At 42.7% G+C, this 18,122-nt stretch overlaps 2 protein-coding genes across 14 annotated transcripts in view; one reads left to right on the forward strand and one right to left on the reverse strand.

Annotated features, from left to right (window-relative positions):
* The window catches only part of PLEKHG7 (pleckstrin homology and RhoGEF domain containing G7), a 39,946-nt gene extending 27,072 nt beyond the window's left edge, over window positions 1-12,874 (forward strand). For all 3 annotated transcript variants that reach the window (XM_053252980.1, XM_053252982.1, XM_053252981.1), the window contains 4 exons: window positions 2,887-2,966; window positions 6,322-6,481; window positions 10,564-10,661; window positions 11,113-12,874. In XM_053252980.1, the coding sequence (XP_053108955.1) occupies window positions 2,887-2,966; window positions 6,322-6,481; window positions 10,564-10,661; window positions 11,113-11,220 (446 nt within the window). In that variant the 3' untranslated portion in view covers window positions 11,221-12,874. The remainder of the gene's footprint in view (window positions 1-2,886; window positions 2,967-6,321; window positions 6,482-10,563; window positions 10,662-11,112) is intronic.
* A 33-nt stretch (window positions 12,875-12,907) lies between these two features.
* The window catches only part of EEA1 (early endosome antigen 1), an 81,207-nt gene continuing 75,992 nt past the window's right edge, over window positions 12,908-18,122 (reverse strand). For all 11 annotated transcript variants that reach the window (XM_053252968.1, XM_053252972.1, XM_053252969.1 and 8 more), the window contains one exon: window positions 12,908-17,932. In XM_053252968.1, coding sequence (XP_053108943.1) covers window positions 17,810-17,932 — 123 coding nt within the window. In that variant the 3' untranslated portion in view covers window positions 12,908-17,809. The remainder of the gene's footprint in view (window positions 17,933-18,122) is intronic.

Raw genomic sequence — 18,122 nt, forward strand, 5'->3', positions numbered from 1 at the left:
TGCCCCCATCTGATAAAAGGCCATTTCAGAATGCCCCAAAGATGTCACAATGGGCACACACTAGGCATGTCCCCTTTTTATTTTGTGTGGGCCAGGGAAGTATTATCCAAACCAAACCAATAACTGTAGAGTTTGGTGAGATAAATGGGGGAGGGGGAGGGTACTCTCAGCTACACTCAACTTCGGATGAAAAAAAAATACAACCCTTACAACCCTCACTGCTCTATGAGCAGGGAAGACACAGGGTTAAGGAAATATGGCCTGGTTTGGCACTCCAATGCACAAAAAACAAGAACACTAACTATTGTGTGGATAATATATAATTCTTCTGCTCATTCCGTAGAGCCACTCCTGTTTTCTTTATATATAAAAGCCTTAGGAGGTATGTAGCAAATCCCGTGGTATGTGGCACATCTCATGAGAGTTCTGACAACACTGGGGGGGGGCACAGGAAAGGAGGCTGAGGAGTGGACGGAGGGGCAGCTGCTGCCAAGGAGGAGCAGGAGGCTGAAGAAAGAGCAGCGGCATCTCACTCACATCTCACCTCACATCTGAGGGAGGCCTCAACTCACCCAGCCACAGCTCACTCTCTCAGCTTCAACTGCTGGCCTCTGTTGCCTCGCGGAGTCTCCTTGCGAGGAGGGTGGCCAAGCCGGGGCTTCCAATCAAGCCTGCATATATGGCCCTCAGTACTCTCTCCCGCCCCGGCTTGGCTTGTGAGGAGACTCAGCAGAGCGTCAGAGGCCAGTGGTTGGAGCTGGAGTGAGCAGCGGTTGGGTGAGCTGAGAGAGTTGGGGAGTGGAGGAGAGGGGGTGGCTGTGAGTGGGGAAGGGGTGGCTGAAAGTGATGAAGAGAAGGAGAGGGGTGGCTGCAAATGGGGTGGCTGAAAGTGGGGGAGTGGAGATGGTCAGAGGCACACTAGCCCCCGGACCTTGGGGACCCAGTCTGGTACTTCAAGGCCAGAGGGGAGCCTCCAAATGGCCGGGAGGGGGGGGCTCGACAGCCACCCTGCACCCGCCCCACCAAACCTCAAGTTTTTTGTTGTTGTTTTAAAAAAATTTTTCCTTCCTTACCGCAGCCTAGGGGTGCCTGAGCAGGGGAGCGGAGCTCCTTCTCCCTTTTCCCACCCCGACAGCAGAGAGACTGGAGGGATTCTGGCCACATCCATTTGGGTCAGTATTTTTAACAAAGTGCGAGGCGCGCCTGTGCAGTTTGATCTCTCTAAACTGTGCAAGCACGCCTCGACCTATGTTAAAGACACTGGTCTGAATGGATGGGGCCTGCATCCCTTTGATCTCTCAGCTGCTGGGGGAGGGGGAGGAGAAGGACTGCTCCATTCCCCCCACCCCACAGGCAGCCACGGTAAGGCAGAAAAAGGTTTTTTTAAAACTGGAGATATGGCGGGGTGGGCCCCCCAAAGGAGGTTTCAGGGGCCCTCATGTGAGGGGGGGCATGCAGCTAGGGGATCCAGGAAGTCCAGGCACCCAAATCATCTTGGTCCACCCCTGGAGATGGTGTCTGTGAGTGGGGTGGCTGAAAGTGGTGGAGGGGAGGGGGTGGCTGCAAGTGGGGGAGTGGAGGAGAGGGTGTGGCTGCGGGTGGAGTGGTTGAGATGGGGGAGGGGTGGCTGTGACTGCGAGTGGCTGATACTGAGCAATAAAGCAGGTGCTGTGGCGGGAGTTTAAGGAGAGCAATAATGTCCTAGCGTGCAGATGTTATGTGCATGGCCAGCTAGTAATTTTTTAATCCTCTTATACTCATTGGAGTCTTACCTATATTATTAATTCTCCAAGATGGGAATGTGGTGGAAAGGAGGCGATTGGCTGACAGAGGGAGAGAGAGTTCCAGAGCAGCAGGAAGTTTTGCGGGGTGGCTGGAAAGCAGTTTGACAGTTGGCTCTGGGGGCTGCAGGCAGCAGGCAGTTGGCTGAGCTGCACCGTGAAGCGGTAGGGAGCAGGGAGCTCAGAGGCTGTCAGGCAAGCGGGCAACAGTCCCTGGCAGTGGCAGGGGGGAGCAAGGATTGCGAGACAGAGATAGAAAAAGGGAGGACAGAGAGTGTGAGCGAGAGAGTTGTGGGGCGGAGCGGGCAAGAGAGTTGTGGGGGGGAGAGTGGGAGAGAGAGTTGTGGGGGCGGCGAGAGCATGAGAGAACGTGGGGTCGGCGAGAGCGAGCGAGAGCATTGTGGGGGTGGCGAGAGCGAGTGAGAGTGTTGTTGGGGGCAGCAAGAACGAGTGAGAGCGTTGTGGGGGTGGCGAGAGCGAGTGAGAGCATTGTGGGGGGTGAGAGTGAGCAAGAGCATTGGGGGGCGAGAGCGAGCAAGAGCATTGTGGGGGGTGAGAGCGAGCAAGAGCATTTTGGGGTGACAAGAGCAAGCAAGAGCATTTTGGGGGCAGCAAGAGCGAGCAAGAGTGTTGTGGAGGCGGCGAGAGTGAGCGAGAGAGTTGTGGGGGCAGCAAGAGCGAGCGAGAGAGTTGTGGGGGCGGCAAGAACAAATGAGAGTTGTGGGGGCAGCAAGAGTGAGTGAGAGAGTTGTGGGGGCAGCGAGAGTGAGCGAGAGAGTTGTGGTGGTGGGATGCTACAGGCTCAGTGCAAGACCACACAGATGCTCTGTGCAGGGTCAGCTAGTAAGGGAATTATTTTGCTTAGATTTGGCCATATGTGTCTCTCTTTAGGTAGCTTTTAATCTCTTAACTTCTCTTTTACTCAAAAGTGCTCAATAAAACACACTTCAAAGAATTGTGTGGGAATCTTTTAGTAAATCATTTTCCAGATTGTTTCTGTCATATACATCCAAAAACAAGATGCCATAATGAACACGACAACAGAGAAATGCAGGTATCAGTTTTGTAAGTACTGTACAACTTATTCGTTTTGTTTGTTCCACAGAACACATAAGACTCACTGAGGTCTACCTGTTTTTGTTTGATGATTTGCTACTGATTACAAAACCTAGCCGCCAGAAGAAGGTAAAAAAGAACCAACTGCAGCTACTGTATTTATATACATGTTGAGAGGTGCAGCAAACATTCAAGAAAATATTTTAAAGTAAAAATGACAGGAAAGAGATTTAGATGGACCAACACTTGATAGAGTGAATGTGTAGACAGCAAATAATTGAAAATCCTACAAGCTTAAAAAATCAGCCTCTCAAAGCAAGCAATTTTGATAGTATTTAAAGAGAGATACTTCAGCATACAAGTCCAAAGTTTGCTTGCTTACTTGCAGCAGTCACTTGTACCACTACCTGTCTAGTCTGTATGTACTCAGGAATTTATGGCAGCCCCTGATCAGTGGCATAGCAAGGATGCCAGCGGCTCTTGTTCAGGCTGCCATCGCTGGCCCCCAACACCCCAGCCACGCCCTTGCATCTGATGCAGGGGGTGTAGCAAATAGTAAACGGTACCTCGCACCCCATGCTGGGAGCCCAGTACAAATTGCCGAATGCTGGGCTCCCAACATGACTGGGATGGCTTCTCCCTCCTTTCAAAGGCAGGGGGAGGCATTCCTTGTGAGGCTGGGAGCTCAGCACTGGTTGAAACTGCTCCATTTTTGAGAGATTTCAGCCAGTGCTGAGCTCCCAGCCTGGCCAAGAATGCTTCCCCCGTCCTTTGAAAGCAGGAAGAAGCCATCCCAGCCACATTGGAAACCCAGCACTTGGCAAATTTTACTTCAAAACAGGGTCATGGCCCTGTTTACTATCCTTGCCACACCTCCTGCATCTGATGTCAGATGCAGGGGTGTGGCTAGGGCTCCAGGTGGCCTGGGTTCTTCGACGCTATTAGTACAATAGACGCTATGCCTTTGCCCCTGATATTGGCTGGACTGTAGTGCTAGCAGTGGCAACAGTCAACATGATGATGCTAGGCAGTAGTGACATACTGAAGAGCCTGGAGAGCTCAAGTTATGAGTTACCAGATGGCTCCTAAAATTCGTTCAAATATCTGGGAATAGTATGCAACATAAGACCAGCCCTGCTTTATCAGGCCCAAGGCCTATCTAGTCCAACATCCTGTTTCACAGTAGCCCTCCAGATGCTTCTCAGAAGCCCACAGGCAAGAGCTGAGGGTATGCCCTCTCTCCTGTTGTTGCTCCCTTGCAACTGGTATTTAGAGGCACCTTGCTTCTTAGGCAGGAGGTGTCCTATAGCCCTCAAACTAGTGGCCATTGATAGATTTGTCCTCCATGAATTTATTTAAGCCTTTCTTAAAGCTTGGCTTGTGATTTTCGCCACATCTTGTGTAAGAGAATTCCATGGGTTAATTATGTGTTGTTTGAAAAAGTACTTTCTTTTGTCAATCCTAATTTCTTTGGAAATCAGTTTCTGGGATGACCCCTGGTTCTAGTGTTATGTAAGAGGGAGAAAAAAATTATCTCTTTGTACTCTCTCCACAACATGCATAATTCTATAGACCTCTATCATGTGTCACCTCAGTCATCTTTTTTCTAAACTAAAAAGCCCCAAGTGTTGTAGCCTTACCTCGTAAGGAAGGTGCTCTAGGTCCCTGATCATCTTGGTTGCCCTCTTTTACACCTTTTCCAGTTCTATAATGTTCTTTCTGAGGTATGGTGACCAGAACTATACACAGTACTGCAAATGGGGCCATACCACAGATTTGTATAAGGGCATGATGATATTAGCAGTTTTATTTTCAAACCTCTTCCTAATAATTCCAAGCATGGAATTGGCCTTTTCCACAGCTGCGACACATTTTGTTGACACCTTCAATTAGCTTCTACCATGACCCCAAGATCTCTCTCCTGGTATGCCACCAACAGCTCAGACCCCATCAGTGTTTATGTAAAGTTGGGGGATTTTTGCCCCAATATGCATCACTTTACACTTGCTAACACTGGTCCACATTTGCCATTTTGTTGCCCACTCTCCCAGTTTGGAGAGATCCTTTTGGAGCTCCTTGCAATCTGCTTTGGATTGCACTATCCTCAGTAGTTTTGTGTTATCTGCCAATTTGGCCACCTGGCTGCTTATCACAACTTCTAGATAATTTTTGAATGAATTAAAAAGCACTGGTCCCAGTGCAGATCCCTGGGGGACCCCCACTTCTTGCTTTCCTCCATTTAGAGAGGAAAGGAAAGAAAGAATGTGCTGTCGAGTCAGTGTTGACTCCTGGCGACCACAGAGCCATGTGGTTTTCTTGGACTTTCTTCACAGGAGTGGTTTACCATTGCCTTCTCCCGTGCAGTATGAGATGATGCCTTTCAGCACCTTCCTATATCACTGCTGGCCAAAATAGGAGTTTCCCATATTCTGGGAAACACACCAGCGAGGATTTGAACCAACAGCCTCCTGCTCTCTAAGCAGGTTGCTTCCCCACTGTGCCATTAGGAGCAATTTAGAGAACTGTCCATTTATTCCTACCCTCTGTATACTGTCCTTCAACCAGTTACCAATCCACACATGAACCTGTCCCCGTATCCCATGACTGCTAGGTTTTCTCAAGAGTCTTTGATGAGGAACTTTGTTGAAACCTTTTGGAAAGTCCAGGTATACTATGTCAACTGGATCACCTTTATCCACACACCTGTTGGCACTCTCAAAGCACTCCAAAAGCTTGGTGAGGCAAGATTTACCTTTGCAGAAGCCATGCTGCTTCTCCTTCAGCAGGACCTGTTCTTCTATATGCTTAACAATTTTATCCTTGAGAATGCTTTCCATCAATTTCCTTGTAACAGACGTTAAGCTAACTGGCCTGTAATTTCCTGGATCCCCCCAGATCCCTTTTTGAAAATTGGTGTTACACTGGCTACTTTCCAGTTCTCTGGTACAGAGCCTGATCATAGGGATAAGTTACATGTTTTTACAAGGAGGCTGGCAATCTCACATTTGAGTTCTTTAAGCGCTCTTGGGTGGATGCCATCTAGCCCTGGCAATATGTTATTTTTTAATTTTTCAAGACAGTTTAGAACATCTCTTGTCACCTCTGACTCAGTTCTTTAGCCTCTGTCCCTGAGAAGCTCCGTCCAGGCACTGGTATACGCTCAGTATCCTCTGCCGTGAAGTCAGATGCAAAGAACTCATTAGCTTCTCTGTAATCTCCACATCCTCCTTTATAATCCCTTTCACTCCATCATCTAATGGATATACCACCTCCCTGGCAGGTTTCCTGCTTCTGAGAAAGTTAAAGAAGTTTTTGTTATTCCCCTTGTAACTTTTGTGAGGTAATTTTGACTGAAAGAATGCACTTCACTGGATGTAGTTCCCAAACAAGTTAAATACAGTACAGCATGTAAGAAAAATTATAGTCTAGAGCAAACACACAGCAAGGGGATGCTTATATAATTGTTTTGGTTTATTTGTTTCAGAAAGCTGGGGGTTCTGACATGAGGTTAATACCTGTCTGCCCTTTCCTCAAACCTGAGTTGCAGTCTCTGGTTGAAGACAGCACTTCTTGCACAGTGCTTGATCAACCTATTCCATTAGACAGAATAATACTAAAAAATATTGATCCATTCCATGTAACAGGTATGTTTCACTGTTTTTTTTACATATGACTTGAACAGACTTCTAAAATAATTAGAAGCTTTATATATTATATAAAGTCAATGTGTACTCAATCTAAAATTGTACTCTTTAAAATACTGAGCAAATGTAAGAATAGACACCACCCCCCCCCCCCCCGCAAGCTAGGTGCTTATCTCTCATGAAAGAAGTTCCACTCCACAATCCCCACTCACAGCTCTGGATGTACCCAGTACCAAGAGCTACAAAAATATCAAGAATATACATGTCACTAGGCATGTGCAAAATGTTTCAACAGCCCATTTCAAATGTTTCTAACTTGAAACAAAATGCCCTTTAAATAAAGTGTCTGTTTCGAGCTCAGAACAAAACAATACCATTTTGATTCGAAACATTTCAACAGCCATTTTGGAGGCCTGTTTTCCCCTTGCTGGTTTTTCCCCTTGCTGGTTGATTTTCTGGCACTGGCTTCCAATTCTTTGGGGATTTGGGGGAAAGGTTAAATATGTGTTTATAATTGCCTGTTGCCTATTTCTTTTGTGGGTTGGGTGGTAATTATGCCCTACCTCCCAACCCACTTTGGTGTCCCTAAGAGCTACCCAAGGGGAGTTTTGAGTTTCCCCATTATCCCATATGGCCAAAATACTCAGTAGAGTTGAATACACTTATGGTTATAGTTTCGAGTTTTGTTCCCTCCAAACAATCAAGATGAACTCTGTTTCGATGAAATGTTTCAGCCGTCTGTGTTCTGTTTTGAGCCCCAAAACCCGCAAAATCTGTTTCATGCACATCCCTACATGTTGCCAAATTACTGATGTTATTCTGTCTAGATTCAACAGGTGTACTGGGGGAATCAACTTTAATGAGGTAGATAGACCTGCCTTTCTTTCATGATTATAACACCAGTGTCAGAACTGAACTGTAAACCATTCTTGATATTCAAGTGGAAATGAGTTTTGTGGAAAACCAATTCTCAATTATCTTTTCCCCTCTCCAGTCCATCAGCAGAGGTATCTTTGTTCTCCATCTCCTCCCAATCCCATTGTCATGTTCTTATGTACTTCTATCACTGAGGCTGGAAACCGGTTATAGTTTTGTTTTTCTGTAGCTCAAATGGTAATGTTAGGGGCAGATGGTGCCTACCTTATGTATGTGAATCCAAGGGCAGGGTTGTTGTTGTTTTTACAAGTTCTTTGATGTGAGAAATCAGGAGATGATCCTAAATTTGGAATCCTCTTTGTTTTGGGTAAATACAGGCATAACCTATATTTAACGTTCATTTTTTAAAGGGGTTGTCAAACTCAGAGTCGTCTTCTGTTTGGGTAAATATGTTATAGTGTGTAACACTCATGCCATTATAATATCTGTTCACAGGTTTTTAAACACTTCCAGTTTGATCAGAGATTATGGTCAAACAAAAGACGTGTGTATAACATGAGAAGTTCAGATTTTAAGCTCTCTCTCCATATATATGCATATATACATTCACAGTATGTTATTTATTCATTCATTCGATTTCTATACCACCATTCCAAAAATGGCTCAGGGCGGTTTACACAAGGAAATAATAAATAAATAAGATGGATTCCTGTCCCCAAAGGGCTCACAAACTAAAAATAAACATAAGATATACACCAGCAACAGTCACTGGAGGTACTGTGCTGGGGGTGGATAGGGCCAGTTATTCTCCCCCTTCTAAATAAAAGAGAATCACCACGTTAAAAGGTGCCTCTTTGCCAAGTTAGCAGGGGCTATGTTAAAATATGGCTATGTTATGGTACAATATGGCTACTGCAGGAAAATCAAAGAGGCACCATTAGGTTTGTTTCTGTACAATGGCCATTTTAGAAGTACCACATGAAGTATGAAGATGCCAGTAGCTAAAATGCAATGACAAAAATAAGGCTCTGAAAACCAGACTTCACTCCCACCACAACCCATGCATTGAACTGTTAGCCAGTTAACTCAGGCTGTTCAGACTTGATCTAAAGCCACTTTCCTAAAGCCAAATGCATTGACCTGAAGCCAAACAGAACGAAGCAGTAGTACTGACACTACATCACTGACTAGATAGGAGATGGCAGGAGATAAATAGAGCATGTGATGTTACATTTAAATACAGAGAACAAAGCTTTGGAGTTGTACCATGATTTTAGTACTTATGGCCTGACTGCCCGCCCACCCACCCTCACTCCTCCAAAATTATTTAATTCCACAGACATTTTGAATGCCTTGGCAGTCAGATTTCTGACGCTTAGAAATTAGATAGCACTATTTTTAGTGCTATGTGTTTAATTTTTAATCCTGGGCTAAGTTTGCTACATGAAGTTACATAATGGATTCAAATAGCTTATCCTGTGCAAAACTAGAAAATAGGCTTTGAAATGTTACTAGATTAATAACTTTCCCAAAATACATTGAGGTCATACACATGACCCAAATTGCCACAGGAGGGGGGAGGGCCGGCAGGGAGGCAAGCAGGAGCCTGCTTCCCCACACACGATCTCTCTGCCCCATTCACTCTGCCACTTGCTGCAGCACAGCAGGGAGCCAGAGGAGGAAGTTCTCCGGCATCGCTCAATGCACCACGTCAGGAGTGCAGTGGATTGAAGGATCCTCCCTCAGCTCTCCTCTCTTGCTGCCTGGCTGCGTGTGTGTAGGCTGCCTGCAGCCTGCGCACACATACAACCCCAAATCTGCGGTTAAGTGTGTGTTTGCGCCCTTAAACCCAGGTTAAAACTTGGGGTAAATTTCCAGGCTTAGAGCAGCACAGCACTGGGTTGAGACTCAATCCCAGCAGTGCACACAGCCTGGGCTCGGCTGCCCGTGTGAATAGCTTCATTGCCTTGTCACAAGTTTTCATATCTTAAGTCAGAAAGAACCACGTTTGGAATTTTAACTTCTGTATTTTCCACCATTCTGATTTTTTATTGCCCTCACCTGAATATTGGATTAACATCCAGCTTTACCATGTTTCACTTTTACTTCTTCAGTGTGCTATGGGCTATTCCTGAGTGAAGGTTTAAAATACACATATCCCTCAAACGATAGGCAAGAAACGAAGCTGCTAGTCATTTCCTAAAGAAGTGTTTCAATAAAGTACCATGTTCAATTTTACCCTCCCCACAGTGAGAGGGCAGGAGTGCTCATGAACCTACACCTCCTCCCGATTCCTTTGTCATGGTTGCATATATGTCCAAACCAAACCTCAACGACATTAACAGATACAATGAAACAAGTTGGTAGTACATCAGTTCCAGTGAATTGGCTTAATTGTGCTCAGTAGCCCTATTCACACATTATGTTCAGCATTTATACAACTGGAGTGCAGTGTACACAGGTACCGTCATCCATATTATGTTGAATGCCGGTAAAGAAGTACACTTCCTAACTGTATTCTGCAACTGAACTATAGCTAGGTTCACTTTTAAAATATAATAGCCATTCACAGAAACTTATACATGAACTCAGGCACAATATAATGAGGTTGTTCACACAACCGGGTGGGTGGGGCATTGGTGGGGGAGGCTTGTTTTACTCACCTTCCTCCTAGGTGAGCAATGCTATGATTCTGGGAGAGTGGACCGCGCTCTCAGACAAGCAGCAGTGTGTGGTGCAGTGCACAGCTCTGGAGGCCAGGACAACACGTCCCGGCCTCCAGGAATCCTACAATGACTCCCCAAGAGACAGGCACTCTAGGCGCCCATCTCTGTGTGTGGCTGGGCTGGAAGCAGCACACAAGCAGATAGCCCAGGTTAATGGAGCGCTCGCTACTTTAGCCTTGGCTAACAACCAGGCTAGGCAATGCTGCCCCACTAGGATCAGTCCCAATCCTAGCACTTCTCACACCCAGCCTAATCCAGGCTCTGCTTCCCTAGCCTGGGTTAGGCTGTGCATGAGAACAGACTCAGTGTCTGAACAGGGCTAATGGGAATGAGATATGCCTATCTGCTTTTGTACTTTGTGCATTTTTATCCAATTAAGCTGTTTTGTTTCAAACTGTAAGACGGTAGGTATTGGTTGTTTACAGGTCTGAAGTGAAAGCTGTGGAAGATCTCGCATCTGTTAATTTTTTTCCCCCTTAGTTTTTGGACAGCGAAATGCTTTCCTAATACAGCATGAAAACAGGTATCAACAGTGTATAGCAGCATTCTTATTACAAGCACAGACTGAGTCTGCCAAGGTAGGCCTTTTACTCCATATATATTTTTAAGGTATCCAAAGCTCCCACACAAGAGAGTAATCTAAAAACAATTTGAAGTATCTCTAAAGATGTGTGCTGTGCTGGTATATCTTCATGCAATGCTTGAGCACTGTTCCTACACTAGAAAAAGAGATCCCCATTTTTTAAAAAATACCACAAAAATGAACAGATGTTGCCACAGAAGCATTTAAATGTCTCCCCAAATCTGTCAATAACATGATTCAAGAAGCGAAATCACTTTTACCTCCACTCATTTTTTCTACCGAGAGAGATGCTGCTTACTTGGAGAACTTTTCTATTACATCACTTTTCTAACCCAAAAATAAGTGATAGATTATCATTGAGCATAATAAACTACTTACTTATCTATATTGAGAATTTATAACACTTGTTTTATTCACATAATTATAGAATATTTTTTCCATTACAGAAAACATGGATGTTGCAGATGGAGACTGCAATCTCAGCTTATACAAAGAGACACCTATCCCCCCAAACCTCATGTTTCACTTCACCTACTGAATCATCTGAAATTTAATTGTGGTCAGTTGTGAACTGGGCATTGTAACAAATTTCCTTTTTTTAAAAAAGTGAACTTTTTAAATGTTTGTGCACATTTCTGAGCCAGGAAAGGTGAAACTCCAGGAGTCTATTCTGGCTAAAGCAGAGTTCAGAAAAGAAAAATGACCACTAGGATGGTCACACAATGCTAGTATGCCTTTTAGTTCATCAAAGAGGGAGCTTCCAAGTATCATGCTCTAGTTGTGCTGTTTCATGTCAAGACGAGGAGAAAATAATTTGAAAGAGATACGGCAGACAAAAAGAAAAATCAAGTATCAATAAATCAACACCCTTCAAACTGCCTTCATAACTTATTCTGCAGTCATGAAGAAGCCTGCCCCAAGTATATTGCTAGCTAAACACAAAAAAGTTGGTTCTTGACAGAATTCCAAACTACCAAAGGAGAAAAATCACCACCTGCATTTTTCCCCCTTCCTTCAAAATGGCACTCCTTGGATTAGGTTGGCACCCAAAAGTTCGTTTTCTTTTGGCCAAAGTGACAATTTTTTCTGAAGTGCAATTACTTTCCTCACCTCATGGTGAGATTTGGGAAGGAATCTCATCTGCACACTGAGACAGCTGCTTACCACATCCTGAAAGACATCTGAGAATGTGTCTAAGCCAGGATGGGAAATGTAATTTGCATGCTCCAATCAGAGATGAGAAGACTACATCAAACATGCTGAAACTGCAAGGAGAAAGAAGCTTGAATTGACACCATCACATTAAAGTGTTTGTACAAATTGGCTCTGAGACCTAACAGAATCAAAGCTTTCACTAAAACCTTTTTAAAATGTTCATTCTGGGGAAGCTTTGAAAGCCATTTAAAATGCAGCAGAAGGGCTGCTATTAAAGTAAAAGAATGCAGTTGTGCCTTTCTACACGAGGGGTGGGGGTTGCTGGATCACAGCCTATAACAATCCATCAGACACACCTGCTGTTTTTAACAATTAATGTTACATTGAGCAGTGAGAGGATGCTGCAAAAACAAAAACAGAGAGGCTGATTGAAACATGCGGGAGGGGTTGGTGCTCCTCAGATCTGTAGTATAATCATGAGAAATCTGCATATGCAACCAGGAAGGACATAGGAAGCTGCCTTTTACCAAGACAGGCCGCTGGTCCATCTAGCTCAGTATTATCTCTACACTGACTGGCAGCAGCAATCCAAGGTTTCAGGTAGGAGCCCTTCCCAGTCCCTGGCCCTACCTGGAGATGGCAGGGACTGAACCTGGGCCTTCTGCATGCAAAGCTGATCTCCTGCCACTGAGCTGTGGCTCAGATTAGCTCCCCACAGTGGTTTGCTAGATCACAGAGTAATATCCTTAATGGTGCTGCAGTTCCCTGGGGTTGTCAACACTGGCAGGGATACTTCCCACATAATCTGGCCAGTTCACCGGGGGTGGGGGGGTGCGACTCTTCCAGCAGCAGCAATATTGCTTTCAGGCTAAAAAAAACTGCTGAATGAAGCATGATGGCACTGATATCAACAGCCATTGGAGGTGACCCACATTTATTGTTATCAGGACTGGACTGGCCAGGGAAAACATGCTTCTTAAGTTTGACCACAATCAGAATTTGCAGATGAATACAACCAGGAAGTCAATATAGTGAGGTAGCTTTCTGCATCTTTAAAGAGCACAGCAAATTAGTCACTGCAAGCGGTCTATTAGAAATGTCTAATTTTATTTTCAGCCCAATAACAGATTAGAATACAAAAGTAACATTTCCACAAACATCCACTCATGTGTTTCATACAGAATTAAATGTATGGTGTCATTTTCTGGGCCCCCAGCTTTCATTACTTTCCAAATGCAGAGTTTAGGGATTACAGTGCATACTGAGCTAAACTCTTTCACAATGTAAGGCACAACTACATGTTGACAAGTCATAAACACACCACTGAAAGGAGGACTTAAGAGAATCCAACTGATAAAAATGGTCATGCAAGACTATCTACAGATAATGTGAGTGTAAAGATCCAGTTTGGGTGGGGTGGGCCAGGGGAGTGCAGTGTTATGGAGGTAAGGCTACCTTAATACACTTCCTGTAAATATAAGCACAGAAATTTCCCAATTCTAGTTTATACAATTATACAGAAAATTCAGTAAATATTATGCATAATATTCACATCTGCAACCATAATAAACCAATCGTTGAAAAGAGGCCAACAGGACAGTACAATTTGTGGCACACATCCATTATAGCATTTTATTTAATGTCTTGTCAAGAGTTTTGGAAAAAAGCTAATTTAATGGCACAATAATGTGAACAGTAGCCAGTTGCCAACATGACAGATACAGCTGATATAGTCCAACAGAATATAACTAGGACAGTATGCATTGACAATTTAATCCCTGTCCGAAAGCTACAAGTTTTTAGATCTAAACTACAGAGGCCAAAAGAGCACAAGTGGGGTCTACCATAATTTGAAACTACATCATAACCATACATATCCAAATATTTCATATTTGGTGAGACGAAACACTTGCAAATTTGGCAATCACCACAAGTTATACCTTGCATTATAGTGAGGAGACCCTATCAAAATGGACTAAAGTTGAATTTCATATCAAGAGGTAGATTAAATGAAATCTTATATAGTGGCATCAAGTGTCAGATTGGAGTTTTTTGTCATTTTTTTAAAATGGTTTTATTACAAAAGTGACAAATCCTATACAAGCAGCATTTTGGATAGATTTCTACTATAAAAAGATTTCTGTGTTTGCTAATCCAAGGTGACATTCTTTTCTTATCCCTTTGGTGCTGAAAGTTGGGATTTAACAACATGATAGAAGTAAGTTGCATGACAGCCAACAGGAGACTTGGACCTGCCACACCACGTCTGTCACTAGAATCAACAACAATCTATTTAGAAATTTGGAAGAATGCCAGTAGTAAAACATATTCACATGGGAGGTGATGAGAGGATGACTACTAAGAAAGAAACCTCCACTGACGTGTTGCGTTAATCAGTACACAAGAGATAAAACTATTAGTTTCGACACATGAAGCATTTTGTACTTAATCCCGTCTTCCCATGTACCTGTTGTACAATGTGTACAATGACTGCATAGAACATTGTGTCATTTCATGAACTGAGGCATAAACCGTCAATGCTGAGAACTAGAAGTTTTTACTTATTCTATGAGTTCTTAAGTGGCGACTATAAATGTTTTAACCGTATACTTCTTTTAAGCATCTTAGCCATTCGCAACAGAATGCAAACACAAATACAAATGCTCTTAGGTAGGTGGTTTCCTCTCTATTTATTGCTATGGTCTGGAAAGCAGACCATCCAGTAAATTCTAGTGTAGTTTAATACTCAATAACAAGAACTTGTACATTAACAAAAACCATTTAACTAGCAATGCAAAATGTGCAAAATTGCTATGTCCATATTTTTTAATTCTCAAAATCAAACAATGTTTGTTAAATAACATGAAAATTCCTTTGCTATACCTATGTCCCCTGGAGTGCATAGGAATTATATGAACATGAATGCAATGTTCCTAAGCACCAAAAGGAAGTTAAGTATGAATTTCAATGAGCACTTATCTAACCAATATACCTTTGTGGACCAATTACTACATCAGTTCTTGCAAAATAGTTGTTTCATCTCTTGCATATTATGTTGGATATACTAGAAAGAAAAGTGCATAGTGCAAGTAACAAATGCTATTTCTTACCCTTCCTGAGGCTTTCTTGGGTTTCCACTGTAGTAGTTCAAATTTCCAAACTGTAGCATTACTAGAGAGACCCTCATGCTCTTCCTCTGGACAAGATGGGTTTTCCTTTCTTCAAATACATATGTATATAATTTCTAGGGCTGTGTTGTGTAGTTGATTAATTAAATCAATTCAATACTTTTAATTGATTAAAAAGCCTGATTAATCAGGTAGCAGGTTAAAAAAATTAATACATGTGCTTACAAGAAATGTGGGTGGAAGAAACACCTTAGCAGAAGTGTTCCCCCTTCTCCCACATGCAGGAGGGAATGTTTTTTTTCCTGAAATGCTGCCTCCTACAATGTATGTGAGCTTCTCTAAAAACAAAGCATACTTTTTTCCTGAAGTAGTACACTTTTTCATATGCAAATGTTTGCAGATTTAATTGCTTAATCAATTAAGATCTATATGATTAAAGAACTAAGAGTTCTTTAAACAGACAACTGCTCCAAAAATTTCCAGTTCTCTTGAAGATTGTTTTGGACATTACTTTTCTCAACCCCATTTTTAAAAGACACAAATGAAGCAGAGAGGGGGAAACAGCTGTATACAGGTGGACCTCAAAATTTGCATGGAGTCCCGACAACCAAGAATTCACGTATCTGCAGTTTGGTAATGGAGACCCGACCTCATTATACGCAGTTCAACAAAGGGTTAAATTTAGCATATCTGCAGTATCAGAGTGGCCAGAAACTACTTCCAAGGTCATTTCTTGACACCATTTTGCTAAGCAAAGCCATTTTGTGGCTCTTTCCTAAAAACATTTTTTAAACATTTTTTTGCGGAAAATCGGCCAAATTGGGGGTTCCGGGACCTTGCTGGACAGCTGGAAACCTAGAGAGCATGGCATGGCATGTTATTCACTTGTTTCTGCCCTTTGAAGTATGTGTTGCCCTTTTTGCCCTCCAGGAGTCTACCCCCCCCCCACAATTTCCATTCACTCAGTGTCTCATTATCTGCATTATCTTGGTTCCGGCCAAGAACAGAACCCCGCACAGATAACGAAGTCCACCTGTACAGAACATATGAACAGTCAGATGTAAATCAGGTATGCAAAACTCAGGAGGCCTGCAATGCATCATATTTGTACCACATGGACATTTACAAACATATGAAGCTTTATGGACATATATGAAGATGTTCTAGGACCAAGAAGATGTTCTAGGACCAAGATGTTCCAGCCCAGTATTGTGTTACTCTGACTGGCCACAGGTCTCCAAGAACATGGGCAAAAAAGTCCTTGCCAGTACTGCTGCTTGTTAAACTTTTTTAGTTAGAGGCATCACTGTCCATGTCTATCCATAATATGTTAGATCTTGTTCAACTGTTTGCTTCTATCATCCCAGCTCTCATATTTTAGGAGAAAGTAACACCCAAATTGTCCTTAAGGGTAACTCCGCGCACCCCACCGCCTACCCAAGCTACAATACAAATAAAATGTAGTCTGGTTTCTCAGTCTGCAATGTCTTTGCTTGCAGGGATCACTTCTCTCATGTGAACAAATGGTCAAGGAAAACTACATGGCATTTTAAATAGATCAAAAATCCAGAAGGGTTCTATTTAAATTGTGTTTTCTATTTCACTAATCCTACTTTTTTTCAGGTAATCATAATGTTTCAACAAAGAGTGTGCATGGATGTATTATTTCATCTCTTTCAACCAAAAGAAGAAAATATTTAGTAAAATGGAGGATATGTGTTACCTAAACATGAAACCACTGTAATGTAAAACCCATGATTGATATGTATCTCATTAAACCAATTTAGTTAAAGCAAAAGGGATTGGTGTAGAATCTTGGTTTCCCTAAAAGCTTTAAAACTGCTTGTTTAAAAAAGTCAGGCATTTCACTCCAAATCTGTCGGGAGACAAGAAAACCTCTAGCAAGAACTGAGAAACAAGAGATAAGAATATACACTGAAAATGCCGGAACATCAAGATAACTAATTACTTTCCTAATGAGTTACTTTGGAATCCTAGCACTTCTTGTACATATTTTCCTGGATCATTCATGAAATGTTTCCTATTGATGAAGAGAGGAAACGGGGGGGGGGGGCAGTATTCTTAGAAATACACAGAAAAGTAAGCAAGCACAAGAGCCCGGGAGGGTGGAGTAAAAACACAGGCCTACCTCAAAGGCTTAAGGATTGGAACTTGCATATTAAGGATTATTTATTCCATGTAAGTACCTTTGATATGATGTGGAGTATTTGCAGAGGAGGTGTCAAGTGTACATTATAGTTTTGACATTGCTTCCCATTTTCAAGTGAAGTATATAGTGACACTATCAGGAAACAGCATGATTTTTTTTTTTAAAGCTCAAGGCAGTTTCCCACTCACTAGGGACACACCACAGAAGTGGAATTCCCAACATGAAGGGGGAAAAAAACAGGCAAGAAAGCTGCTTGTTTGGGGCTATTACGTTTCTTGCACAGTCAAATGCAGCCATTCATTTGTAACTATGCCATTTCAGCAGCAATATATGATACACAAAATCCCTGCAAATAGGTTTACTTTAAAAGGTGTTACTTTTGAACAAAGAAAGTAGGATTAAAAAAATACATTGTTACTCCTCTGTTTAAACTTTATTTACAGGCTACTGGGGTCTTTTAAACTAAGCGCAGAATCTCTTGTAGGGTCAAAATCAAATAAGACATAGATAACTTCAGCCTCAACAAGTAGTACGATTGTTTGACTTTTTAAAAAAACAGTATAAAGTAAACTGTAATATAATTTTGCCAATTGTTACAATCATTGCCCAAACCAAACAGTAGTCTGAGTGTTGTACGAAGTGCATAACAGAAACTTTTATTCTAGCATAACACTTAAGAGCTGAGAGTAGTTATCCTTGTAAATCGTTGAAACACGTATCACAGACGCGAACAGGTTTCTTAGAAGAAGGAGTTAAGGCATTCTTTGCAGAGCATTCAGCACAGAAGATATTTCCACACTGCCTACAGTGGTGCTGTGGAAGAGAGGAAAAATGAAATAATATTGTAAAGATCATGGTGTTTCAGAAGACATTTGTGCACCATAAGTGGCAAAGTGATGGCCACAACAGAGAACAAGTCAAGCTCTACAAGTATTTGGGTAATTTAATGGTTACTGGAGAGCACATCTGCTCCACTACACAAGAGGCACAAAAAAGTGCAATG

The sequence above is a fragment of the Hemicordylus capensis genome, chromosome 5 (genome assembly GCF_027244095.1).
Source record: "Hemicordylus capensis ecotype Gifberg chromosome 5, rHemCap1.1.pri, whole genome shotgun sequence".
Lineage (NCBI taxonomy): Eukaryota > Metazoa > Chordata > Lepidosauria > Squamata > Cordylidae > Hemicordylus > Hemicordylus capensis.